At 41.5% G+C, this 14236-nt stretch overlaps 1 protein-coding gene across 1 annotated transcript in view; it reads left to right on the plus strand.

The window, feature by feature from the left end:
* Window positions 1-14236, plus strand: part of PDZRN4 (PDZ domain containing ring finger 4) — a 224796-nt gene that overhangs the window by 192587 nt on the left and 17973 nt on the right. Inside the window, exons 6-7 of the mRNA XM_019514589.1 lie at window positions 5391-5492; window positions 9152-9268. Coding sequence (XP_019370134.1) covers window positions 5391-5492; window positions 9152-9268 — 219 coding nt within the window. The remainder of the gene's footprint in view (window positions 1-5390; window positions 5493-9151; window positions 9269-14236) is intronic.

A 14236-nucleotide genomic window follows, 5' to 3' on the forward strand; every position in this document is an offset into this window, starting at 1 on the left:
GGGGACCTGGTGACCGTCTATAGACTCACTAGGGGGGACCAGAAGGGTTTGGGGGAGACGCTGTTTCCCCTAGCGCCTGCTGGCATAATAAGGAGTAATGGGCACAAGTTGATGGACAGGAGGTATAGATTGGACATCCGCAAGAACTACTTCACAGTTAGGGCGGCTAGGAGCTGGAACCAACTTCCAAGGGAAGTGGTGCTGGCCCCTACCCTGGGGGTCTTTAAGAAGAGGCTGGATGCCTACCTGGCTGGACTTATTTGAGTCCCGTTTCTTGTTTTTGGGGTTTTGTTGTTCTCCCGCCCTGGCGGGGGGTCGGGCTAGAAGATCTACCAGGTCCCTTCCGACCCTTAATCTATGAAACTATGAAACTATGTCCGTCTTTTACACACTATGGGTAGGAAGTAAAGGACATGCACTAAAAACTAGAATGACAAACTTGTTCTGGCTGATGTACTTCTATCCTGCATCTTTTTTGCCACATTTATGATCAAATATTATTTCTCATTTGTTCATCTCAGTGTCAAATTCTAAATAGGGCTGCTGCAAACAGAAATATGGGAGGCAGTGCCCTGATGATTATTCAGTAGTAGCATAAATCTGGGTAAAACTTTGAGTAATACCTAGCATAGTTAAGAAGCTTTTCATAGAAAAGAAGGACTAATTGTAAAGAAGATTATTTAATATACTGGAAATAGGAGCTTGGCTAATTTTGCCTACATCATTTGCCTCCATCATTCATAACTGAACTTTCCTGATTTCTCTGGTGAGCCACTATGAAAACAATTGTTTTATTTATTCTTGGTTTCTAATGATCCATTCAAGGAGCATCTAAGATTTATTTACCCTCCAGATCTGAGATAGTTTCCTCCAATAAAGCACAGTGCTTCTCAGCAGGCCACACCAGCAGTGCCTTCAACAGCAGCAGCTATAAGACAGATTGCTGTATAATGGAAAAGAAAAAGGAGGTTATACTGATAACAGCAGATTAGCAAACAAATGAGCAATATAAAGATCTCAGATAATGAACAGCTTCAGCTTTGTCTGCCCAAACAAACCTTGGCCACTGCAGTGTGGGTGCTCATGTGGGTACAATGTACTTCACATTCAACTGAAAGTGTTTCATCAAACAGTATTAAGACTTGTGTATGCAATATTTGAGGAGTGAACCAGCAAGACAGTCTGTATTTGAGAGTATCCACCCACAAGCACGTTTCAGAGAACTGATTGAAAAAGCATGGGTTTGAAAGGAGGGGAGATGTTAGTTAGCCAAACAGGATATTCAAAAAGGAATGGATCTCTCTTTCTTTTTGAGAAGATGACATTAAAATATAATTACCATGGGCGACTGCACTAAATTATGATCAAACCTCACATTTATTTAAGACACCTTATTTGGATTCAGAACTTCTAGCTGAGAAGCGACCAGGTATGTGGGTGAGAGAAACTGAAAACTGACCTTGGGGAAGGTAGAGCTAGGAAGAGGTAGTGACTTGGTTCCGCATTTTCAAGCATGTACAAAGATGTGTTCCCTTCCCAGACAATGATTTGGAACCTGATGGTGTCCTTTTAATTGTGAACCTCATGGCTTTCAGTTTCCCAGTTCAATCAGAAGGAAATTATAGCTGGTACGGTCAGCAGGAAAGAAAAGTGTGTAATTTAACTGCAGAGAGGAGAAGGAAAGCAGATTTCAGTGTAGAGAGAAGCTCGTTTACTGAAACTATGCATCACTACACCCAAACTCAGGACTTCAGTAGCTCTCTTCAGTTCATGTTGCTGCTTGTGAACTCCCTTCACACTTTTCTAACCAACCACCCTTACATTTTGACTTCTCTTCATTGAAGCCCCAGTGGTAACTGCAGGTAATGGCAAGTTACTTCTCAATAACCAGCTTTGCAACTGCCAATCATTATTTCAGGTACATGTTGCAAAATCAATCTGATTCCATCCTGCCAGTTTTTTTAATTTCCTCAGGAAACATCTTTGCTAAAAAACATAGCTGTATTTTGTACTCCAATATCAGCTTTGGGAATAAAACATATCTAAGCACAATAGGATCTACAAGGTAGCTGGCTAAAGTGTCCCTTATTTCAGAAAGGAAATGTTACATTTTAATGTGTTGAGCCTCGTGCAGGTGCCTGTGGCCTATTATCTTTGTAGTCCAAAAGGTACATATTTTTCACACCACAAAAACTGTGCCCACAGAAGTCTCATTCATGCTATAAAAAGATAATGGACCTTTGATTTGATGGGATTATGCAGAGATCTGTTTAGAAACTGAAAAGTCAATGAATTATTTTTCACATGTATCTATAGAATGCCTTCCATGAAAAGGAAACAGGACATAATGTTGATTTAACTGTCTAAATCAAAACCAGTGTATTTGATATTAAATTCTAGTTTGTTTCTACATAGTTGAAAAACCCTTCCCATTTTAAGGCATATTGAAATATTTAAATGGATAGTATATGACATTCATTCCTGATCCTATTTTATTTCTTTAAATGTTTCTGGGTGAATTAGACTGCCAGGTACAGTGCAGACAGTCATCCAACAGACAGTAGTTTGAGACCATCACATTCATTTCACTCATGATTCAAGGCTCAAGAGGTAAAAGAAGATTCTGTTGCATTTTTTGTAGATGAATAGCATTACTGTAATTCCAGTGCTGATATGTAGCCAGGAATTTGATCATTAAAGTTAACACTAAGTGAGTTATGTGGGGTTTTCTTTTCTATCTGAAAATGCATTGGCCCTCTATATGCTCTTATTGGTGAGGTAACTCAGAGAAATGAAAGACGACAATGTCATTATATAGGGATTGCATTCAAGTTTGGAAAAGCATAATCCTTGAGTAGGTAGTAGGATGCTTTGGTTAAGGGAATGGGGGGAGAATGCTTGTTTGAGCATTTGTCAGAGATGTATAGCAGCCTTCCTCATAGAGCATGGGACTGGTTCCTTTAGGCCTTTCTACATGTTACATTTATGCTTTGATTAATTTGTTAATTGCACCATAAATTACAAAGATGCTACACATGCACCCAATTTAAGGCATCAGAAATGGCAAACCAGCCATAAAAATGTTCCACATATAATGTAGAATATGTTTGTTTGTTTTGCATGGTACCTTAAATTGAATTTCTGGTGTGTCCAAACACCAGAGCTATTAGTATTCAGCAGTCAATCCTGAGTGTCCACAGGCAGTGCCAACAATCTTCAACTGTTGCTTTTAGAGCTCAGTTTTAATTGAAATTTAATAAAAAGCCAAATATACACTGACTGGCAGGCACAGAGAGCCAATGGGATTGCCTACCAATGCGTTTAAAGCCCTGCACTAGGCAGCTCCACCAGAACTGCCAGGCATCACAGGTTCCCAACGGGGGAGATATCCTAGACTCCCAGCAGGGGAGCTGAAGAGTTTCCTCAACAGGAGACTTTAAATCCCACGCACTTTCAATTCCTTGGCAAGGAAAGCCCTTTAGCTCCCCCTGACAAAACTGATGAGATCCAGTGGGGCTGCCAGGTGTAGGGTTTAAACTCAGAGGAGGAAGCCCTAAAACAAACCAGCAGCCTTCACAACCTGATTATTGGGCTTCAGCCTTGGGACAGCCCTGGGTCATGCAGGACTATGGGCACTTGTCTTTCAGCTTGCCAACACAGGGGGAGCCCAGGATCACAATCATTATCATTATCATGATCTTGGGCTCCCCATGCACTAGCAAGGAGAAAGGATACAATTGAAACTGATCTCTGATTCCAGTCACAAGTGTCATGACAAGAGGTGGAATTGCTGGGATTGGGGATCAGATCCCATGGAGCCTTTAAATGAACATGTGCCAGGGGCCTTAGAAACTTGCATACTGCACACAGCCAATCTTGTTTCCTTAAGCAGATGAGAATAACCTAATTACCTTTCAGCAAAATCTGTAAAATGAAGGGAAAGACCCTGCAAGGATGACTGTGATGAGATTTGCCTAATACTTGTTTGGCTTTTATTAATGGACATCCAAATTTTGCACAAATAAGTGTCTCTAGTTGTGACAAAATGGAGTATTTTGCAGTCCCTTTCACCTTCACTATGATAAGGCAGTCTCCAGCTGCTACAGGTATGCACATACAGTGATCTACCTTGAGCCACCAGGCCAATCGTATTGAACTCACAAGAACTGTGTCATTTTACTCAAGCTGACAACCTGGTCCATGGCCTGTGTGGTTGCTTTTCTGAATTTAAGATCAGGGTACTTGTGGACAACTAAAAAGGTGTCATTTTTTTACAGTCCACAATTTGCTTTATCTACATCTTGCATACTATCAGTCAGACAGTTACTATATATATATGGGTTTTTATTCAGTCTTAAATAAAACTGTCTTCAAAGCAACCTGTTGAGGCTATGCACTTCACCCCTTCCCAGTCTTCCTTTGCTACAAGCTTTGAAACTGAGTGTCATTGGTGGGGAAATAGATTAATCGGACTGAGCATTGGAAAGTATTTTAGTTCCACAAAAATATTAAAATCATTCCCTTTTTACCTCTCTTCCCAGTAATTCTCAGATGAGCCAAATGTTTTTTGATGATGCTATTTGGCATCGCAAAGAAAATCCACTTCTTGCGTCACTCAACAAATGGGGGGAAAAAAGCCTTCATTTTCAGAACAAGACGATTTGTAGTTGAAATCTGATTTTCTTAAGGAGCATCTATGGTAGTGTTGGGAAAGGGCTGTAAAATACATGTAGTTATTAGTGTGATTGTTTTAAAACACTAACAGCAATACAAAGAGAAGTTGTAAGAAAGCAGGTTTTTATTGATGATCTATTTTTTATTTTGATTATCCCATTGGGGGCAGGGCTTATTTTTTTGTGATTGTAGGGGTCCTGGACACTGAGTTTCACACACAAACATAAAATGATTAAATGAAACAGCAATAAGCAGTGGCCTGTAAGTATTGCCTGGTGAGAGATAATACTGTAGCCCTCTAATTGGCTCTCTACAAGCATACAGTATGACTGATTTCAGCTGTAGTATTACCAGTCTTGCTTCCACCAGCACTATTATCTCAGAGTGACACTTCCATTACTCTGAACGGAGAAAGATGAACGTCACCTGTCAGGGGCTGGTTAATTGTGTTGCTAGATGTATGTTGCCAGGGCGCAGGTTGGACATTTATGAACATAACTGCTTCCTCTGATGTCCGCCATCCTTCAGCGATCGATACAGCTCTTACAGTAAGCGCATAATTGAGTGAAGGCACTTACCACTGAGGGGCTGAAGATGAGCCCATTGTGTGAGTTTCATTGTCCATACATTTACCGCAAATGAGCTGATATTTGCCCTTTATTGTGTGTTGCTTTGTGGAAATAGAAACTAATGTGCCACTTTCATTTGTTTTCTAGATAAATGGCCAAGACATCCAGAATCGAGAGGAGGCAGTGGCATTGCTCTCCAGCGATGAATGCAAGAAAATTGTGTTGCTGGTTGCAAGACCTGAGATGCAGGTTAGAATAAATAGCTGCACTGAGTCAGGGACTAGCTTATCCTATACATTCATTGTCATTCATGAGTAGTGAGCAGTAGAAAAATAGGAATGCAGAGGTTTGTGATGAAAATCCAAAAGCAATAAAATAAAAGAATCTTTGCCAAGCTGTAACTGAAGGAGAAATTAAAGCTAAATTATTAGGGGCTTATTACACATTGTACTAGCTAAATTATTCAAGTAAATATAGTAGATGTACCTATAAGCAAAGCTGATTATTAACTGTTAATATGATGCTTAAATCAGCATAAGTGGAACCTTAAAATACATAGTATTTGGTGGACAATTCTTAAGGATTTCTGAGGCAAAGCACTTGTCCTCCCCTCTCTGGTTTTCACCTGCTTATACCACTAATACAGTGGGCTCCATGGCTCTTTTTACACAGCCTTTCAGCAAACTGTCCATTTAAATATTAATAAAGGACATTGTTAGATTACTAGCAAAACCAGTCCTAGGTCTTTTCAAGGGAAATTGGTCATGTAAGAACAGTCCAGATCATGTAATAGAAGTTGTGTAGCAAAAATATTTTTCTGAATTAAAAAGTAACGATGCCCTGCAAAGAAATTTTTTATACCTTTGCAGTGGGCGATGTTCGACTGGTCATCACAGTAAAGGAGAGGTAATAGTGAAAGAAAAGTGTTATTTGTACTTCCTTTTATATTCTTTTTTATACCCCACCATGAAGCAAAAAAGGATATTATATTGTCACTGTTCACACCATCTGTCAGCAGTTCAAACAAAGTTGGTTATGTGGCCATTTGTTTCCCATACTATTGATCTGATATTTTTCAGGCTTGGTAACTACATACTCTCTATAAATTAAATTGAGCAAGTGTAATTCAGTGTCATTTGGAATCCCTGCTTGAATCCAGTCGTTATACAAGATAACAGTTTCAGCATATATTTCTTTTTATGTTCTTAGCCATTGTAAATAGCTTCTATAAAACTGGCTATATACTGCTATAGAGTAGAGCTATTCATCAGAGGTTTATGTAGCAAGGTTACAACCTTAGTGATCTAGGGAAGTTTCCACTGCTTTTCAAAGATCTGTTTAAGCCTTCAACTTAAGGTATTCAAAAGATTTCATCTCAGCAGGACCTCAACAAGCACAGAGGTCATCTATTTGCAAGGTGGGGCCAAACAAAAGCCTATTTTCTGCCTTCACTAGGACTCGTCTACATTATTATATCATCATATCTGTATAAGCTAAAATGTGATCCACATTAATCCAAGGTAAGTCTAAATGTGGACACACTTTTTCTGGTATAACAGGCCCCTTTTCAATTTAGATTATTTAACCTTGGAAGGGGACAGTAAGCAAAAGCCTTTTTATTCCAGGTCCACCAAGGTTTTTCTGGCAGAACTGTATCAGGTCACCACTGCTAAGATTAATTGGTAAAACTAGGAAAATTCTTCCTATTTACCTAGCAAAACATCTGTGTGATCAAGTCCTGTGGCTTCATTCTTTTATTTATAGAGAGAATGTGATAATGGCTGTGCTGTCAAGGACTCACTGCCAGACCATACAGTAGCTAACAAGGCATCTTTTACAATTTCTTCATACCATCAGTATTACTTATTAATGGGTTAGCTTTAAAAACTGAGTACTGCAGGAGCACATACAAATAACCCTATAAGATATTGTGTGTGCACACATTTGCACGTGTGTATTTGTGTCTTTGAGGAGCATACTAGGAATTGCTGTATTCAGTCAAATCAGGGGTGCATGGAGGCAATACTGTCTGCTGCTGGATCCTTCGGATGAAGGTTTAAAAAGCTCATTAACAACAATTGTAAAATGTAATGCTGTTTGGTGGTGGAGAAGGAGAGTTTCCTCCTAACCCTAGTGGTTTGCTGTGCTAAGAAACCTGGTACTTTTGATAAGGTCAAAAAGCTAACTGTAAAATACAAGTAAAAAAGTTTTTAAGGATCATTTTAAAGATACCGGTATAGTTGTTCTAAGCAGATACTAGAATAGGGTAAAAGTCAGCCAGTTTTTATACTATATGTTGTTATTTGTTGATTTGGCTTCAACAGAGTTGTGCATGCCTGCTCTACAAAGTAACTGAATATCGTGTTTCGGGACCTACTTAAATCATTATTTCACGTTTTTCACAGAAATGGAGATTTGAGGCAATTTCCATGAAAAGCAATATTCCTCACAATTTTCAGCAGATTTGCTGGGGGGGCGGGGGGGGGGACTTCTTGAAAATAAAATGCTGGCTCCCCACTGGGAGCCAGCAGTTCTCACGGCTGCTGGCCCACAAAAAGGAAGTCAAGATGGTGGCTGCCCCTCCTCCCTGTATAGCTGATTGGCTGAGAGGGCTGCCCATTGTGTGGCCCCTTCCCCAATCTGTGGCGAGGGGTGGAACTGCATGAATGGTGGAACCGCCCTCATCCCTCAGCCAACCAACAACGAGGGATGGGGCCTCTTAAAGGGCAGACCTCTCAGCCAATGAGCAGCAAGGGGAGGGATCTTGCTGCAAAACATCATGAAAATGGCAGCAGGTGCTGCAATAGGCCTGTGAATTTTCCTGCCTGTGTCCTCTATTTCAGTGGATCCCTAACCATGCTACATACAATTACATGTTTTGTAGCTTCTTTGATGTCCATAAAAGTTTACAGGTAACAATAGTCTCTCTAAGCATAGCATAGTTAAGAATATCACTGTTGTCTAATACTTTAGTTTCCATTCTTCACCAGCTCTGTGTCACCTCCTTTCTGTCATGCTCATAATTACCCCTAAAATATGGACTTGGGCAGAAATCAACACTGCTGCCTGTATCCTGCTGATACTTCCCTGTCAATCATAGTCCTAAGCCTCAGTGAACAGGCTTCTCTTTCTTTAATCCATCCAGCATGATATTTGGAAAGAGATTACAAACATAAATGGACACACAGTTTGTATACACAGTATAGTGTGCAAGTGTGTACAGCCACGACCCATTCACTTAATTGAAAACCTTGGCATCAGCCTTTTTCTTTTTACAGCACTGTCTTTAACATATTTTAAAATAATATTATATCCTTTAAAAGAAGCCGGTTCAAAGACACATCCAAAGAACAAAATAACTTTCTAAAAGTCATTCCATCATTCAATCATCCTTTTTTTGTTTGTTTGTTCACGTAGGTTTACCTGAAAGAACAGTGCAAGAAATGTGATGGAAATACTGAGTGAGGTACTATTGAAGTTCAGGCGCTAGAAAAACACCGGGGTAGAGGTTGTTAAAGGAAAGAGCCCAATTGTCTCATGGCCCTATTAGTATCATTGCAGTTCTTTTAACACTGGAGCTCTTGGAGGTAATGAACATGACAGCACCAGGATTATGCAGTATGCCTTTCATACATTTTGAAAGGAAATAATGTTCTGTGCTGTGCAATCTCCTTCATTATGAGAGAAAATCAGTCATAGTGTTTCAAGAAAGGATAAAAGGCCTAAGAGTTCCATTTTTTATCATTTTTTCTTCTTCTTCTTTGTAGAGAACCAAACTGCAGGAGCCTAGCATTCTGAAAAGAATCATTATGATAAAAAGAACTAGTCAGGCGTTGCCATTTGGGTTTACCCTATTTTAGCATGCGTCCCTGCTAACATAATATAATGCACTAATGTATTCTTTACAGCTGGAGGAAGGGTGGCTGGATGATGAAAGGAACGAGTTCTTAGAGGAGTTAAACTTAGAAATGTTGGAAGAACAGCATAATGAAGCGATGCAGTACACAGCCAATGAGGTGGAGCAGGTAAGACTCTTGCTAAATGTATCACTGGAAATTTTTCTAGGTGTATCTTTTCTATTAATACAGAATGAAATGTTAAGTTGAAAAATTGTATTAAAGGCTTTGATTGCATCTTAGTGACAATGTTCTATCAACTGCAGTTCATTTTAGAGAAAGAAAATGAGAACAATAGTTTTTTAAAGCCAGTTGTAACAGGGAAGATATTTGAAGACAGGAAGAAAGTAAAGCACTGATTTCTCGTTTCCCCTGGTTTCTCATATTTCTAGACTGGTGTCTAAAATACAGAACTATTTGTCAGTATAAAGCATTCTCATGTAAATTTATGAACTTTAAAAGCTGCATTTGGACATCCTAACTAGGACACAGCCTTGTAGGGCTAAGACATAAAGCTTACTATCAGGACTGCTCTAGCCCCAGAGAATTTACAGTCTGAGTTTAAGGCAAGTCGTAATAGGTACTTAAAATAGCAATTGGTACTTATTTTAAAAAATAATACATATTTAAAATAGATGAATGGAATGTAACAGCGACAATAAACTGTGTAAGAGGTAAATGTCTTTGCTCATATGCTACCATGCCATTCTGTGGATATGTATGCAAAGGATTAGTGGTATAGAAGATATGAAATCTGTTCTCATCTATGGGCTTGAATAGTGACTACATGTAGTAGAGCTGGGCAGGAAATGAATCTTTCATCTTCAGAAAGTGTTTAAGCCTTCGAAACTGTTCTCATCTTCTACTGGCAAAAAAATGAAGACCTTACAAAGAATTTTTAGTGAGAAGTGCACTAGGGAGGTACGTGGGTAAGTGCGCTGAGGCAACCAGAAACCAGGTCTATTTAGATGTTTATACAAAGTACAAAAAAGGCCCAGTAAAGGAAGGTGGGAGCCCAGTCTCAGAATTGCTAATAGGTTGGTGGGTAAGAACTTGTTTTCTGAGACTTGGACTAGGCAATTCGACCTCATTATTCCATATTCCAGATGAGAGACATAAGTATGGGACTAATAGTATTCTGGGGCAGGATCAGAAACCAGAAATCTTGGTCAGAAATTCCTGAACAAGAGAAGTCTTTTCTGCCAAGAATGGTACATACTTTCCTGAGAGTAGTTTTATGTTTGACAAATTAGTATTTTCCAATGAAAAGACATTTTGTTGGAAAACTTCTGACCAGCTCTGACTGCAATCCCTTTGTAGATCTTGTACAGTATATTAAGGCCACAGGGTTTGCTCAATGAGAGGTTTGATATCCCATTCTGTGGCCTATGTGTGATTTAATTTCATCACCAACTTTGTTGTTGACCTGGCATGGTTCTTAGTTGGTGGCAAGAACTTTGTAGTGATGGGATATACCACGGATGCATTTAACACTGCACAGATTTTATGGAAAAATGTAGGTGTATCTGCTTGATTAAGTGTCCCTTCAACTTTTGAAGGAGTCTGAGGCAAAACTAGGACAAATGGATCTTGGTTTGTAATGGGGCATCAGCTTACAGGTTGACTAAAGAGTTTTCACCTCAGAGGCACTTGGTGGAGAAAGCCAAGCCATAGCCCTCTGTGGCCCTTATTTCAAATTTTGCTGAGCTCCTGGAATCCATACATACTGAAGTTTCACTTCTAAATGTGAGTCTGTGTTATAAGATGCCATCTTCAACCTATACTACAGGCTGTTTTTGAAAATTTCTATACAGAATTTATAATAGGAAACAGCCATCTTGCAAATGAACTGACTGGAGAATTACATCTTTTGTAATAGTTTCTGAAAAGTTTTATGGAATGTAGTAAAGAATTGTATCCCTGCTTTAGAATCCCATGGAACAACTCACTGAACTGACAGGAAGGTTATAATTCTCAGTTTAGTTCTTCATGAAGTTATCTTTGTGGCACTTAGTTGGCTTCATCCATGTTAAGTTCTATAAGGACAGTTGGAAACAACTTTCAAAAGAATACAATATATTTTATATCCACCAAACCCATATATGTAGAATAAAGCATTTATCCTAAGTAAAAGTCCAGTACAGGAAAGCATTGGTTAAAATAATAAATGTCTATTGTAGTTGTGCTCAACCTTTTGGCCTCATGGGTCAGATGGGTGGCATGGGGCCAGTCCACAGGCTGGATCAGATTTTATGAACCAGAATCAGGTCCACACATCCACATTTGGCCCTTCACAGCCTCAGCTGGTGTCCACACACTAGGACTGAGTACCGTATCACCCCTGCATGCCAGGATTGAGCCCTGCATTGCTTTTGCCAGGGCTTGCTTGCTGGTGTCGGGGCCCTGGAGCCCTACGCCTTCCCCACCCAGTACCATGTGCTAGGATTGGAGCCCATACTGCCCAGCCCTGTACACCAGGACCAGGCTGCAGGCTGCCCTGTGCACCCAATTGAACATGCAGGGCTATGTCCCATGGGGCTCCCCACGGACCCCATGGAGCCCCGCAGGCCAGGTAACAGGGCATCAGGAGCCAGATCTGACCCTCATGCCAGGAGTGGAGCATCCCTGGTCTATGTACAAACAGCTAAAATTTCTGAGAGAAAAAATATATTGAAAGAAAAAAACTGTTTCAGAAATTGAATTTTCATATGAAAGAGGAATCCTTCAGTCCCTTCTGTTGCATTATTTAAATTATTCTACCAGCCTTATTCAAAGCAGTGGTATTTATCCTTTGGCCTTGTCACACAGGGTATGTGTGAGGTCTGTGGAATGTTATCCAATATTAAAGGTAGAACATGTTCTGAGTAGTCATACAGCAATGTTGTACGACTGCATGCACAGTGTGTGCTCTGCCACTAGAAGGCCAGTGAGCAGGCCTTCCAGTATACAGTGTTGGAGCGACTTTTTCCCATATTTCTGACAGTGGCCGGAAACAGCTGAGCAGAGACCGAAGCACCAAATGACTGATGTGATGTGAGGATGCAAATTCCAATCTCTCCTTGACCAGCCATTCCACCCGGCGTCGGATCTCCAGGGGCTTCCTGGAGATGATGAAAGGTGGAACCAAACAAATCCTTGCCCTAACTGCTCTAATCCATGGGCCCTCTTCGTTTTGGAAGCACGAGCTCCTGGCCTTAATGAGGTGCTGCTTTGAGGACCATGATGCTGCCATCATGCTGGCCCACTTGCAAGAGGCATGACACAATGCCACACAAACTGGAGTGCTGTTGGCCTGGTATCAGATGCCATCTCATCACTGCTAGGTGCTACTGGTGAGCTCAGACTAGTGGGGGCAGCTCATGCTTGGAACCTAGGATGATGAGCAGTGGCGGTAAAACTTTAGGATGTCCCATGGCATGTTCATGAACCTTTTCACTGAGCTGCCCCTGCTCCAGCACCAAGACATTGGGCTTCAACACCCTATGTCCATCGAGAGACATGTGGCCCTGCTTATTTCAAAGTCAGCCTCTGTTCTGTCACCAACCAGCTTGCCATGGACCCAACGAACAGCAGTGATAACTGTGTACAAAGTGTGTGATGCCATACTAGAGGAGCTGGGGCCTCAGTTCATCTAGCTCAAGGATCCACAGAAGGTTATCACTGGGTTTGAAGAGCTGGGCTTCATGAACTGGGTGGGCTCCATCAATGGGATCCACATACCTATTCTGAACACACCTCACTGTGCCTCTGATTACAAAAATCATAGTGGTTCTTTTCCATTATACTTCAGGGAGTTTTGGACCACTTCACTAACATCAGTGTTGTGTGGCCAGGCCAGATACGTAATGACCATGTATTCAGGAACTCCAGCCTCCCAAAGGTAATGGGGTGGGGGAGTTTATCCCCGGCTCCTACCATGGTTTTGGGTGGGCCAACTGTTTCCCTATTGATCATTATAAGGACCTGGCCACCCTGCTGCTCCCCAGGTTCATAAAGCCATTAGTGGTCAGCTCCCGAGGAAGGAGTTCTTCAGTTGACAGGTGAGCATGTTTCAGAAGGTGAAGTGCACCTTTGGGCACCTAAAGGCACACTGGAAATCCCTAGTGGTCTTTCTTGAACACAGGCTAAGGAACATTCCCAGCTCTGTGGCTGCTGTCTACATTCTCCACACTATGTGAGATGAGAGAGGAAGCCTTCCTGGAAATCAGACCAGCTCCAGATGGACCCATGGAGAGGGAAGCCCCTAGCACTTTAGATGGTGCCCAGGCTAAAGTGACATTCCCAGCAGAGTGTCCAGGACAAAATCACCACCAAGCCATACTGATAAGGGAAGCCTTGGCTTACTGCTTTCTGGGACAGCATTCTGCTGGGTAGGAGGGGGTATGGGGACCTCTGAGCAATTATGAACCCTTCATTCACCGTGCTGTACCTTTAATGTGCTTTTCCAAAATATTGGTAAAAATCTTTCATGTTAATTGCTGGACTTAACGCTACCTGTTGTGTGAGACTGGGGTGAGGGAAATGGAGAGGGGAAACCAAGGAGCAGGAGAGCTGGAAGACTCATGCAGACGCTGCATTCAGAGAGGGCTAGCTGGGAGGGGGAAACCAAGGCACAGACTGCTGACTAGGTCAGGCTAAGACCTGAACAGCAAACATACCAGGGACAGATTTCATAACTGTGCAAGCTTTATTTCTTCAAATGAACCATGCAAACTGCACGAAATGCACATTTGCACAAAATGCTTTGTGGTTTTGGGTCTGCCCAAGTCCTTTATCCACTGGTCTTTTGGCTGTCTTTGAGTGTCCCTGAGGGTACTATGGCATGGAAGTATGCCCTCCCAACTCTGAGCCAGATGGCTTCAAGCTGCATCTCCCTGGACAGGTCCAACACTGCACTGCTGGGGAGCTGGAGGGGGTCATATAGCACCAAGGACCTTCCTCCCATTTCATCATCAAATTTCAGGTACCTTTTTGTGGCACTGTTCTCCTGCTGCTCAGATTCAGGCACCTGGGAGGTGGTAGCATTCCCTGCTGCCCCAGGCAAGAAGTGGGCTGACCCTTCTGTGATGTTCAGTGGACCTGCCACTCAGACCTGTA

This window comes from Gavialis gangeticus, unplaced genomic scaffold, assembly GCF_001723915.1.
Source record: "Gavialis gangeticus isolate Ggan-Ray unplaced genomic scaffold, GavGan_comp1, whole genome shotgun sequence".
Classification (NCBI taxonomy): domain Eukaryota; kingdom Metazoa; phylum Chordata; order Crocodylia; family Gavialidae; genus Gavialis; species Gavialis gangeticus.